This window comes from Balaenoptera ricei, chromosome 12 (genome assembly GCF_028023285.1).
Source record: "Balaenoptera ricei isolate mBalRic1 chromosome 12, mBalRic1.hap2, whole genome shotgun sequence".
NCBI lineage: Eukaryota > Metazoa > Chordata > Mammalia > Artiodactyla > Balaenopteridae > Balaenoptera > Balaenoptera ricei.
In genome coordinates, this window is record NC_082650.1 from 3,733,005 (window position 1) to 3,745,205 (window position 12,201).

The window sequence follows — 12,201 nt, forward strand, 5'->3', positions numbered from 1 at the left end:
TCTTCAGGAACAGATTTTTAATTTGATTGAATTTAAAGTGAAATGGGTTCTAGAATTCGAATCATAAATATCATATTACACGTGTGGTTTCTTGTGTTGCCATTTTCCCCCTGGAAGGAAGGAAAGGCCAGATCTCTTTATCTTTAAAAAAAAAAAAGTCTGAACACCATTTTGAAATGATTTAACCTAAATGTCAGCTTTTCTCTTTAGTCTTTTGCACACTTTACGCTATGTAATATTTAATATTCAAAATGACATTTAATATCAGATAGCTGAAAGTTTTCATTTCCATATAATTTTAAATTTACAAATTAAATCTGAGAATTTAGTAATACATAGTTCAACTTTCACACTTTGTTTCTAATCCTATGCTAATGTATTTGTTAACTGGTGGTAGGACCTGCCCATTAGAAGTACAAGCCAACACTATATAACTACATAAAAAATCTTCAGAAGTGATCCAGAGCTGATATTTGTTTATACTTGGAAATATAGTATTCTAAAATTAATTAAACAAGGAGGCCGTTAGACTGATGTGACTTTAATGCCCTGGTGGCCTAGTAAACAAACCTGTAAATCGAAACCTGTAAATGCCTCAAGGTAACGAGATGGAAATGCTAAGGACAGCCAGTTCTGAACAGCTAACTAGGCTTTAAGCTGTAGCCAATCAAATAATTTCTTTTCTTTGCATCTTCTCTTTAGATGTGTTTCCATGGCTCCTGTCACCAAAGCACTCCTAACTGCTTTAAATTGGTGCTGCCCTATTCAAATGGGTTTTTGCTCAAATAAACTGTTAAGATTTTTAATATGCCTCAGTTTATCTTTTAACAGTATATGTATTATATAGTGTGTGTGCGTGTGTGTATATATATATGTATATATATATATATATATATAGTATATATTGTGATATAATAAGAAATATATGACTATAGTCTTTGTAGCTAGTTCTTGGCACAGAGCTCCTTTTACTCTTGTAATTCCCTGAGTGATCTGGGTGAGAGAGGCATCTTTTGTTACTCATATTAAACCTCTTTCAGCCACCCTGAGTTTCTGAGTGGCTCTCGGAGGATGAGGGCCAGTTGCCAGAGAAACCAGCATATGATTAGAGGGTTGGAAGTCAGCCTTACTCTTGGACTCCTTTCCAGGGAGAACTGGGGATTAAGCTAATCACCAGTGATCTGTGATTTAGTCAACAGTACCCATGTACTGGAACCTCCAAAAAACCCTAACCAAGGGGTTCGGCGAGCTTCCAGGTTGGTGAAGGCATCAGGTGCTATAAAGGGGGTGCCCCCAGAGAGGCATGGGAGCTCCACAACCCTCCCCCCTACCTTACCCTGTGCATCTCTTTCGCTTGGCTCTCCCTGCGTGTATCCCTCATAATAAATCGGTAGTAGTAAGCCAAGTGTCTCCCTGAGTTCTGGAGCTGTCCTAGTGCATCATCTGACCTGAGGACGGGTTGTGGGAACAGCCGATGGATTAGAAGTGTGGGTGGCCTGGGCTTGTGATTGACGTTTCAAGTGGGGGCAGCCTGTGGGCCTGCGCCCCTAACCTCTGGGGGTCTGCATCAACTCCAGGTAGTGACAGAATTGAACTGAATTGCAGGAAATCAGCTGGCGTCTGCGGAGAACCGGAGAATTGCTTGGTGTGGAAAACTCACACATTTGGTGTCAGAAGTGCTGTAACGAGAGGAAAATGGTCTCTTTTAATACTTTCCCGTTCTGCTTATTTGGGTTAAATGTTTGTAACCAAGTTAGCACATGAAAAATAGGTAATAACTTTGGATATTAATATTTATGACACTTTTCTCTGGATTAAAATAGGAAATAGACTAATTTTCATCTCTCAGAAAATTTCAGATGAGATCCTCCCCCGTATCTATGAGTTGTGTAGTGTATGTGTAGGGCTCATAATATAATTATTTTGGACTTTGTCATTGCTCTGATAACAAACACAACATTCCTTTTTTACAGATTGCTTAATAAAGAATTAAGCAACGGCTTAAATCTTGGACTAAGTTCCTGAGGGAATGTGTGGAATTTCCTCCTGGAAACCTTTGAATACCACAGAGATGTGACTGAGAAAGGCAGGAAGAGGGGGCCGAACTCCCAGTATTTTTTTAGTCTCTTGATAGGCAAAAAGTTAAATTACTCCCTTTACTTGCTATTATGTTTATCCTAATTAATTACGTTTACTCATGACCTGTGCTTTCTGTTTATTTCAGGTTCCACTTTGACATTGGTCCCTTTGAAAACATGTGGCCTGGAATTTTCGTCTACATGGTCCACCGGTCCTGTGGGACAGCCTGGTAGGTGTGACCTACACACTTGCTTTAAAACCCTCCTCCCCTGCCTAAGTGCCTCGCCGCTTTCTTGGTTGATAATTACCTTAACTATGCCATATAGAAATTGTTTTTCTAGATATTTAAATTAAAAAAGGCTGAGGTTATTGGACAAATGTGCAGCCTTTTTAGATTCCTTCAGAGGCTGCCCCTTGGTTAACGACCAGGTCTAACCAGGTGATCAGAAGAATATAGGTGGAGCTAAAAGAGATAGGGGTTACTTCTCAACATAATTGCATACTGTTTTTAGGTGTGTTTTGGAATGTACATACACATTTAACATCGACTTTCACCTTTACCTTCGATATATCAGTTAAAACAAGTGCGAAAGAAACAGGTCTCCTAATTCAACGTCTAGTCCTTTGTTAGTAATGAAGTTATGTTGCCCTGTCCTTGCAAATCTCTCTCCTCTCCTTGTGGCCTGTCCTAGAGCCCTTTCATGACTTTGTATCTGGTGTTTTTTTTTTTTTTTACAGCTTAAACACATACTTAAAATGCAAGGAATGATTTTCTTTTTCTCTTTTTTTTTACTAATTTAGTCATTAAGTGGCTTACAGAGGCTCTTAGCTTCTCTAGAACTAAATTGTCGCTTGTTTCCTATTGAATTCTGTGTTTTCTCTTATTTCCATCAGCGACTTATATAAATTATTGTCTCAAAAGGATGCACACAGGGTAACTAATGCCACTTATTTCTTAGATAGCAATTGAGAGCTTGACCAGTTGAAACTCTTAAAATCACATACCTCACACTTCAGGGACATTTGAAAATTTTCAGTGGAGAAAGATAAAGGTTATATGTATTTAGAGGTTTTATGGACTCTCATCTCTTTGGTATTTCGGGGAGCCCTGTTTCATACCGATATGCCTTTGTCTTAAGCTGCCTTAAATCCACTGAGAGAGTTGGTGGGGCTTTAAATACGTGTAAACACATGATACATATAAAAATTTATAACCATATTGTATGATAAAGTACGTCATATTCTTTCATGGACAGCGTCAAGATTTGGATATAGCCATGTGCTACCACCGCTTAATAATTTGAGTGTGTCCCATGGTAATTTGGATTGCTCTTGAAAGGATAATCACTCACCTGGGAAATTCTTTTAGCATGCATGTTTGCAGTTTGTGAATCTGAATGTGCTTCCTGGAAAAACTTAGCTAAAAATACCCTTGAACAGGGTGATGATATGCTGTTGTCTGCTGAGCACTGTGGGACGCAGGCGTTGCTTGAAAGCTAAGGAAGAGGTGGCGGGCATTCATGATGGGTAACGGCAAGCTGATTCTGGGATTTGCTCCCCGGTGGGCCCGTTACCGTGGCAGAGCACAAGCCGCCAAAGAGTCTTCCTCTGTCACCTGGCTGGAGAAGCAGTGGGGAGGTGGTGAGTGAGGCCACCGTGCTCTCACACCCAGTCCCCGCGGAAGTGTTCACCCGTGCAAGCGCGCGCGGGACAGACGCGCACATCTAGTTGTCTCCTGGAACGTCCTGGTTCTTTACCAGTTTCTCTCATGACGATTTCTTTTCCACACAGCTTTGAGCTTGAAAAGTTGTGTCGTTTTATCATGTCTGTGAAGAAGAACTATCGCCGGGTCCCTTACCACAACTGGAAGCACGCGGTCACGGTGGCACACTGCATGTACGCCATACTCCAGAACAACCACGGGCTCTTCACCGAACTCGAGGTGGGTGTGCACACGCCGTCTTTCTCCCGCCTCCAGTAACCTGAGTGGGTTGAAGTACTCTACGTCTGGAGTACATCTATGATATAGTTAGGCGACTCTATGTCATTCCGGGACAAATTTTGGTTCCGTAAATTCATAGAAGCACACTTTGTAAATTGTTGTACCCAAGCATTTTCCCTATTCTTTTGTATAAGGAAGGTAGATACAGAAATTCCAACTTCATCAAAATATCCCTCAAGGAAACACTCATTTTTGTAGTCCTTCTTCCCTATTAAAGCTGAATTCTTCTGAAAGGATGTAAACACAGTGAATTGTTCTCTTTGCCCTTATGCCCTGGGTAATGGAGACATATCCTACCCATCTGAGAACCCAGAGCGTTAAATACAATTAAAACATAAATGCTTATTTGACCTTCTCTAGCGTAAGGGAACAGGGGCTCGGCGATGTTCCACTGATGCACCGGACTTTACGGACTTGGAGTCGGTGACACGCTCAGAGAAGATCTGGGGGTGCCCAGTCCATTCATGCACCGCTGTCGAGCCCCTTCCTTGAATGCCCGGCCCGCCTTTGGTAATGGGGCGCCTTCGCCCCAGCTGTGCTCCTCCCAGGCGGGACCTTCCTGATGGCCTCGCTGCCCTCTCTCCACAAGGCCCCAGCAGCCCTATGAAAGCCCTAACTCGAGTCCACCCTTCTCTCCTCCTGCTTCAGGACACGTGAAGAAAGGGAGCTGCCATCTCTGTGATAAAGAAATTGTGCTTCTCCCAAGGTCACGTCCACCAACCCTAGAACCCTGAGGTCCAGTCCTGTCCTTTCCATCCTGTCAGACCAAATTCACAATCTGGGTGGGAAACTTGAAAGATGCATTTTAGAAAAAAAAAAGCTATTGTAAAGAAAGAGTCAAAACGTTCCTTTTTTATTAATAATCTTTAGATGGGACTTAGCCTAATAAATAATTTATTATTTATCACACACACACACGATGAAATTTTTTCTTTTTTAATATAAATTTTTCTAAACAATTTTCCATCTCATTGAACCCCACATTTTTGAAAATTTCAGTATTTCTCCATTCACTTCCTTTTAAGAAAGCAATTTTATTATCTTCTCTGCCAAAGTTTAGCCTGTAAGCTTGAGAATTATAGAAATTATTCTTTTGGATTATATTAAAATCTATATTCAAAAATGGAAAATTTTTAAGACAAATGAGATAAGTTTTGTTACTACACATTGACTTTCATTTAAGTTTCTAGAATTATATCATTCTGTTTCTCCAGAAACTTCAGGTCTTTTGGCTAAAAATAATCCCAAAATAACATACATAGGTGTTTAAAATATATTTTATAAGGTGCATATGTAATCTCTAGTAGAGCTTTAGAAATGATCATTTGATGTTTTTAAAGGAAACGTTAACAAAGGTATTTCTTTACTTTGTAAGTTATTTTCAGATGCTTGAATTCTGGCATATACTTGACAAAACCATTGAACATCGATACAAATAAAATAGGTTAAAAGGAATTAGAAAGCTTTTATCTATTGTGCCAGATTTTACAACCTTGACATTTCTTCAGATTCATTATGGCTGACGTTGCAGCATAAAATATGGGAACAGCCCCCAAACAAAACGACCCCCAGAACATACAGAGTTCAGTGTCTTAAGACCTCCGAACACTTAGGGTTGGTCCCCAGCCTACCGCATAGTTTAGGGGGGCGGGTGCCCGGGGCGACCTCCCTGCCCATCAGGTGGCAGGAGAAACCAGCGCGGCCCGGCCAGAGTAAGGCCGCAGCAGGGCGCAGGCGCAGTGCATGCGCGGGGCTTTCTGCAGGCGCCGGCCCCGCGGCAGGTGGCTCCGCGCCCTCCTCCGATGCTGCCCCGGCTCCTGTCCGGCGCCGCCCTGCCAGCTGCCCTGGTCTCAGAGGTCCCTGCCCTCGCGGTTCTTCCCAACAGAACCACCCCCCCCCCCCGCCCCGTTAACTGGCTCCCTCCGCGCTGGGTCCTCCGCAGGCTCTGCATCCGGTGTAGGTCGCAGGCTGTGACCTCCACCCCACCGCACCCTCTGCTTCTGCCTCTCCGCTCGGCTCCCTCCGGGTTTCTAGGCTCTTCTCTGCCGCCGGCCCCTGGTGGAGTCGCTGTGCTGGCCGCCTGCAATCCCTCCCCTCCCCCTTTCTCTGAAACCAGCTCCATCACACCCCGGAAAATGCTCTGGTCCAGGGGCCGTGCGGGTCCGAGGGTCAGGGCTCAGCTTTCCTCTTTGCGTCGCCGTTCTCACGCGGCTCCCGGGGCCCCCAGCACCCTCGGCTCCCCAGCGCTCCTGCAGCCCGCTCCCCCTTCAACTTTCCCTTCTCAGTGACGAGCCCGTCCACCAGCGTCCAAGGCTGATGGCCTGGCCCTCCCCCGCTCGCCGCCCTGCCCTCCTCTCTTCTCATGCCCGGCCTGCCAGAAAGCTCTGTTCACTCTGCCTGCAGAATCTTCCAGACTTTAGTCATGTCTCCTAAGCCTGCGTTGCTAGCGTCCTGGTCTAAGCTTCTGTTGTGTTTTGCCTGAGTCCCGACGAAAGCCCCCCCCACCGGGTCTCTCCCACCCTCCTCAAGTCTGTTCTTAGTACAGTGGCCAGCGCGGGGATCTTTAAAGAACGTCAGCTAGACGATGTCACTGCGCTGCCAAAACCCCCGCCATCGGTCCCTGGATCACAAATGATACAAGACCTTTACCCTCCCCTCCCCTGCCCTGCCCTGCCCTGCCGTTCCTCTCCGCCCTCCTCTCCCCGCAGCCCCCGCAGTGGTCAGTCCTGGTCATGTGACTCTGGTCCTGTGACTCGCGGGCAGGCACCCCTGCCAGGATGTGCGCTGGCTGAAGCCCCGCCCCCGCCCCCGCCCCCGCCCCCGGGAGCCGCCTGCTCCTCCCCTTCACCTGCGCCTCTGCGCTCACCTCTGCGCTCACCTCTGCCTGTCTGAGGCCCATCCGAACTGCTGTACATCACAGCCACCCGCCTCTCACCTGTCCCCTTCAGCCTGCTCTTCCTTTTATCTTTTTCTATACAATTTGCCGTTGTTCACATGCTTTATGATTTACTTGCTATATTCCTCATTTATGATAGCCGTAATAACATCGTTAGAATTTAACACTGAATAGATTTTTGAGTGAAGAACTGATACTGTCCTCTCCTTTTGCAGACTTGCTTTATCTGTGCTTCTTTGGAACATTTGCTTTAATTTGGTACCACCTACACTTTTTACCAGAGCCGATCAGGAAAACACCAAGAATAATTTGACTGTTAAGTTCATAAGCAGAAAGACAAAGAAACTGGTTAAAAAAGAAGTTAGATTATCTGTTATTTCAGGCGTTCATGAGCATGCTGGCTGCATCAGTGACAGAAGTCAGTGTGACAAGGATACTAACCGTAACTTTCCTCATGTCCCATTTCTTTGTTCTGAACATCTGCGCACTGTGGTTTCCCCTTAAGCGCAAGGGACTGCTAATTGCGTGCCTGTGCCATGACCTGGACCACAGGGGCTTCAGTAACACCTACCTGCAGAAATTCGACCACCCCCTCGCAGCGCTATACTCCACATCGACCATGGAACAGCACCACTTCTCCCAGACCGTTTCCATCCTTCAGGTGAGGCGCCCAGGGCCACGCGCCTGCCCGCTGCCCCGTGTGTACGTCGTCTTGTCAGAGAGACCCACGGTTTATACGTAAAAGAGGGATATTCTTCTGGCTTTCTTTAGAAACAGCAGCTACATTTTATCGTAAAACCTTTTTAAAAAAATTTATATATATTTTGCAATCACGTTTGATTTTTAAGTACGTTTTACCCTAAGGCAAAGTTTGTTTCACATAGTTAAGTTAATCTATGTGGATCATCATATTCTTGAACCAGAATGTGTTGAACAGCGAATCTTGAACGTTAGGCAAACAAGATTTTAAGTGCATTGACGTTCTTTCATTTTTTCTTTTGTGTGTTTTAAAATTGAATTTTCTTGCTTTTAAGATGTCCTTAGTGACTGATCTGGAAGCTGACAGGTCTCCCTTCCCTGGGAGATACGTACGCTCCTTCTTCACTTCAAACCTTTTTCGCAAAGGCGTCTTAACTGCGTAACTATTGCCTCGTAATGCTTTGACTCCTCTCACAGACAATTTTTAAAATATGATCCGTGTTTGACTTAAGAATAGTGGACCCCGTTTCTTCCTCTCACTGTCAGCACCTCAAAATAGGAAGAGAAATCTCGTTAGATCTCCTGATTACGAGTCTACGGGAAGGATTTGGAATTTTCAAGGTTGTGACGCCAAGCCCCGGCAGGACCTCAGCAGCGCCTGGCTGTGGGCGTCTTGCGAAGCAGAAGGGTGTTTGCCACTTGGTGCAGTTTTCCTCTCTTGTGTAGCCCAGGCCTCCCCTGACCACCCAGGGCTGTCTTCCTCTCCGTAGCTTCTCCTAGTGCCTCTTCATTGTCGCAGCTCTCTCAGTGATTGGTAGGACCGCACACTCAGATCTTTTCAAAACCCAGCAACATTTACGTGGTCAGGCCCCCTTTCCTCAGGACTGAGAAGGTAAATGGTGAGCTTACTGAAGTGCAGATGCTCTTCTGATGACCTGCGGGGTAGAGTGAAAGGTCTGTCAGATACGGAGTCACATCCGGCAGGTGGCTGAATGTCCCCCTTGCTCCCGGGCTGGTTCTATCCCTGAAAGCAATAGGTAGTCACCATTCCCGATGTTCCCTTGGCACCAATACTTTATTTTTTTAATGATGTGTGTTATGTATGTTTGGCTGGATAGATAGATACATACATACATACCTAGAAATTTAAGCAGGATAAAAGATGTGTGTGGATATATGTATAGGTGTGTGTATATGTGTGTATGATATAGATATGTGTATGATATAGATATGTGTATACCTATATATGTGTGTATATAATAGATGTATATATACACACACACATATATATTAACACACACATGCATTAAAACATGCTTTTTGTAAATAGACATTTATAAAACTTTATGAGAGTTTATATCTACTTCCCCCTTAGGCTATTTATTTGCCCAGGAAGAAGGGTATATGCCAGAAATGACATCAGGACGCCTTCATTTAGAAATAATTAGGACTCCCTGGGTCCCATGTGCATCCTATGTCCTAAATGAATTCATACATATGACTGTGACAGCATTTCTGGCAATTTAATCTGCAAATGAATTTTAATAGCCGTCGTAAAGTTCCCTCAGAAAACCTATTTTAAATATAAGAGAATTCGTTTTTACAAACGCCAGGATTGCAAAGTACATTGCTGCTGGATGGAATAAGACATAAACTGTGTGATACAGCAGTGATACAAAGCAGAAGGGATGGAGAGGGTCTGACCCAGCCAAGGAGGACTTCCGGCAGGAAGACTTGCTCCGTTTGCCGCCGTTGACAGTGGAGGTGGCTCAGAGCGGTTTGTCTCTTTTTCAGCAAACCCCCAGCCACGGGGGGTGGGTTCCATGTTACATGATGCGGCGTTCCTAGAGTGCTCAGAGCGTCGCCACTGGAACTCAGGCGGTGAATGAAGTTCAAGCACACTGTCGGCATCCACAGAGTCGTTGGAGGGTAGTTAGATCCCGAGTGGTAGAGAAGGCATTTCTGTCACTGGTGGGGGGAACATAAGGGCACCTTTGTTCTTGTGTCTTTAGAGAGGTGAGGTTCTCAACAGACAACTGGGGTGGGAAGCCGGCTAGAAGAACCGTCATGGCCGCAGGTCCAGCCCACCAGTTAAAATCTGAATCTGTATCCTGGCTTGGCCAACACCTCCTGTGTGAGCTGTGACAGGGAGAAACATAGGGGGCGTAAACTCATGGCCCCATCTTCATGGGCAGGAGAATGGCGGAGGGCTCCTTCATTTTCTGGAAATCTCTAGAATCTGCTGATGGTACATGCTCATGATAACTCCTCTGAGTTTTGCTTCTCAGATCCATCTAACTGCCTGTTGAAATTCGTTTCAATAGCGAACATATTTATTCACTGCCTCGCGGCCGCCAGCACACATTTCAGGCCCGGGGAACAGAGATGACAAAAGCACAAATGCCTGCTGTGTCCACAGCCCCGCCCTCAAGCTGATCTTCTTGCCGCTCCACCTGGCCGGCCTCCTGGGGTCCCAGCCATCCTAACAGGCTGTGGCTCTCATGCCTGTGTGTCAGCCTGGGGTACCGTGAGGTTCTGTTTCCAGACGCTTGAACTGCGTTTGGCATTCAGTGTGGCCAAAATCGTGCTGAGTTACTTTACGGCTCCCGTGATGGCACCTCACTCACCCCATGGGTCAGTGACCCTGTTAGAGCCCTTCCCCCTCACCCTGCCCCCAGCTCCAGTCACCAAGCCCTGCCAGTTTGAAGTTTTGTCAGGACACCTCCAGACTTGACCAGTTAAGGTGATATCCTTGGCTGAGAGTAAAATTTAATTTCAACATCCAGTCACTGAATTATCAGGCAGAACAATATGTCGTTACATCACACAGACCCCTCTGATAGGTCTGTCCGCCCGGTGGTCACGGCAGTGAAAGGCTTCTCCTTCGGCCGTCCTCATCTCCGCAGGCGGTCTCCAGCGCTCCGGCCACACAGAGGAGCGCAGTCCCAGAACTATTCATCCTTTGGCAACGTGGCCAAAGAGGAGATTAAAAAATTCACCGTGATGGTTAGAGATGACTCCCCATGAGGCCTCCTCAAAGCTGTGTGTGTGGCTCTGTGTGTGTGTCTACAGACCACAGTCTTGTTAACCCGAATGCTGACTTTCAGTGTTGTGGCCACAATTACTTATGGGATAATCTGGGCGACGGGGGAAGCGTGGCGAAGAGGCCCCCCGTGTGACCACAGCAACCTCAGCAAACAGAAAGGGGAAGTATATTTAAAAGCTAACCTCAGTCCTTCACACACTAGCACAGGACTATTCACGGTACAGCACGGCAGGAAGGGTGTATGTTCGTTCACACTTGCCTTCACTTTCGTCACAGTGAGAAAGATGCAGTGGGCAGTTCCCACCCTCCCCCCGCCCCGAGTGGGCAGTGGGAGGAGATTAAGTCAGGAATGAAGTAAGGAGAAGTGTGAAAGCATCTAGAGGAAAGATAGGTTCAGATTCTTAACTTTTGCTGAGCTGCTCCTTGTCTCAGCGTTGGGCCTCAGGACTGTTTTCCCGGTGACTGGGGCCCGGGGCTGTGTACAGGTCGTGAGGTGCATTCAGGGGAGAGGGAGTTCCCATCTGGCGCCTGTGGTAGATGCTGAACTGGCCCCTCTGAGCATACAGTCTCCTACGTGTCCATCAAGGACCTTTCCCGAGTGACATCCCAAATTCCGCCTTCATTAGACACTGTCTGTTTGACTGCCTTTTCCCCCATATTGATCACCATTTCCCCAGACTTGTGGTTCTCAAATTTATCTTCCAAATATATGTCTGAACATGTTATTCTCCTTTTTAAAAGTCACCAATGGGTCCCATGGCCTCAAGAATAAATTTTGTTTCTTAATTGATGTACAAGTCTTTTATGAATGGCCTCTGCCTGTTCCAGGACTGCTGTATCTACCGTATTTTTGCAGTTCCAGACCATTTCTTAACTCTTCATTGTCTAGCGTTTTCTATCTTGGTGGCCAGCTTCTCCTTATCTTTAAGGCTCAGCTCAGGCAGTACCTCCTCCAGGGAAAGTATTTTATGACGTCTCCACATAACTGGGGCACAGTTGTGTGCCTTTTCCACATGGCCCCCGAGTCCCTTAAACATACACGTATTCTAGAGTTCTCACGTGGTATTGAAATTCTCTGTTTGTGAGTTTAGCCTCCCTCTCCTCTGAATTGTAAGCCCGGTGAGGACAGTCGCTGCCCCTCGTTCATCTCCATCCCGCAGGCCTGCTGCCGGGTCTGTGGACGTGGGTGGTGGTGGTCACGTGAAGATAAGGATGTGGACCTAAGAGTCAGAGAAGGCAAAACAATGTGTGCAACGTTTGGCCACTGGTAACTGCCAGGTTCTATTTAGGGGACACTGAGTAGATATGTCTCCTTAGGACAAAGCGTGTAGGCGGCTCAGTGGTGGAGCGTACGTGGAATGACTTCAGGTAGGTAGACTGTTCTCTGTGGACAGTGTGACAAGATAGTGGGTAAGCTTTGTGTTCCGACCTAAAACTTACCCCTGTGTTTTTATTTAGCAATGGTGATAGAACCATTAG

The 12,201-nt window shown here is 46.0% G+C and overlaps 1 protein-coding gene across 1 annotated transcript in view; it reads left to right on the forward strand.

Moving 5' to 3' along the window:
* The window catches only part of PDE10A (phosphodiesterase 10A), a 291,717-nt gene that overhangs the window by 241,301 nt on the left and 38,215 nt on the right, over positions 1-12,201 (forward strand). Inside the window, 3 exon segments of the mRNA XM_059940850.1 lie at positions 2,225-2,308; positions 3,871-4,021; positions 7,483-7,638. Coding sequence (XP_059796833.1) covers positions 2,225-2,308; positions 3,871-4,021; positions 7,483-7,638 — 391 coding nt within the window.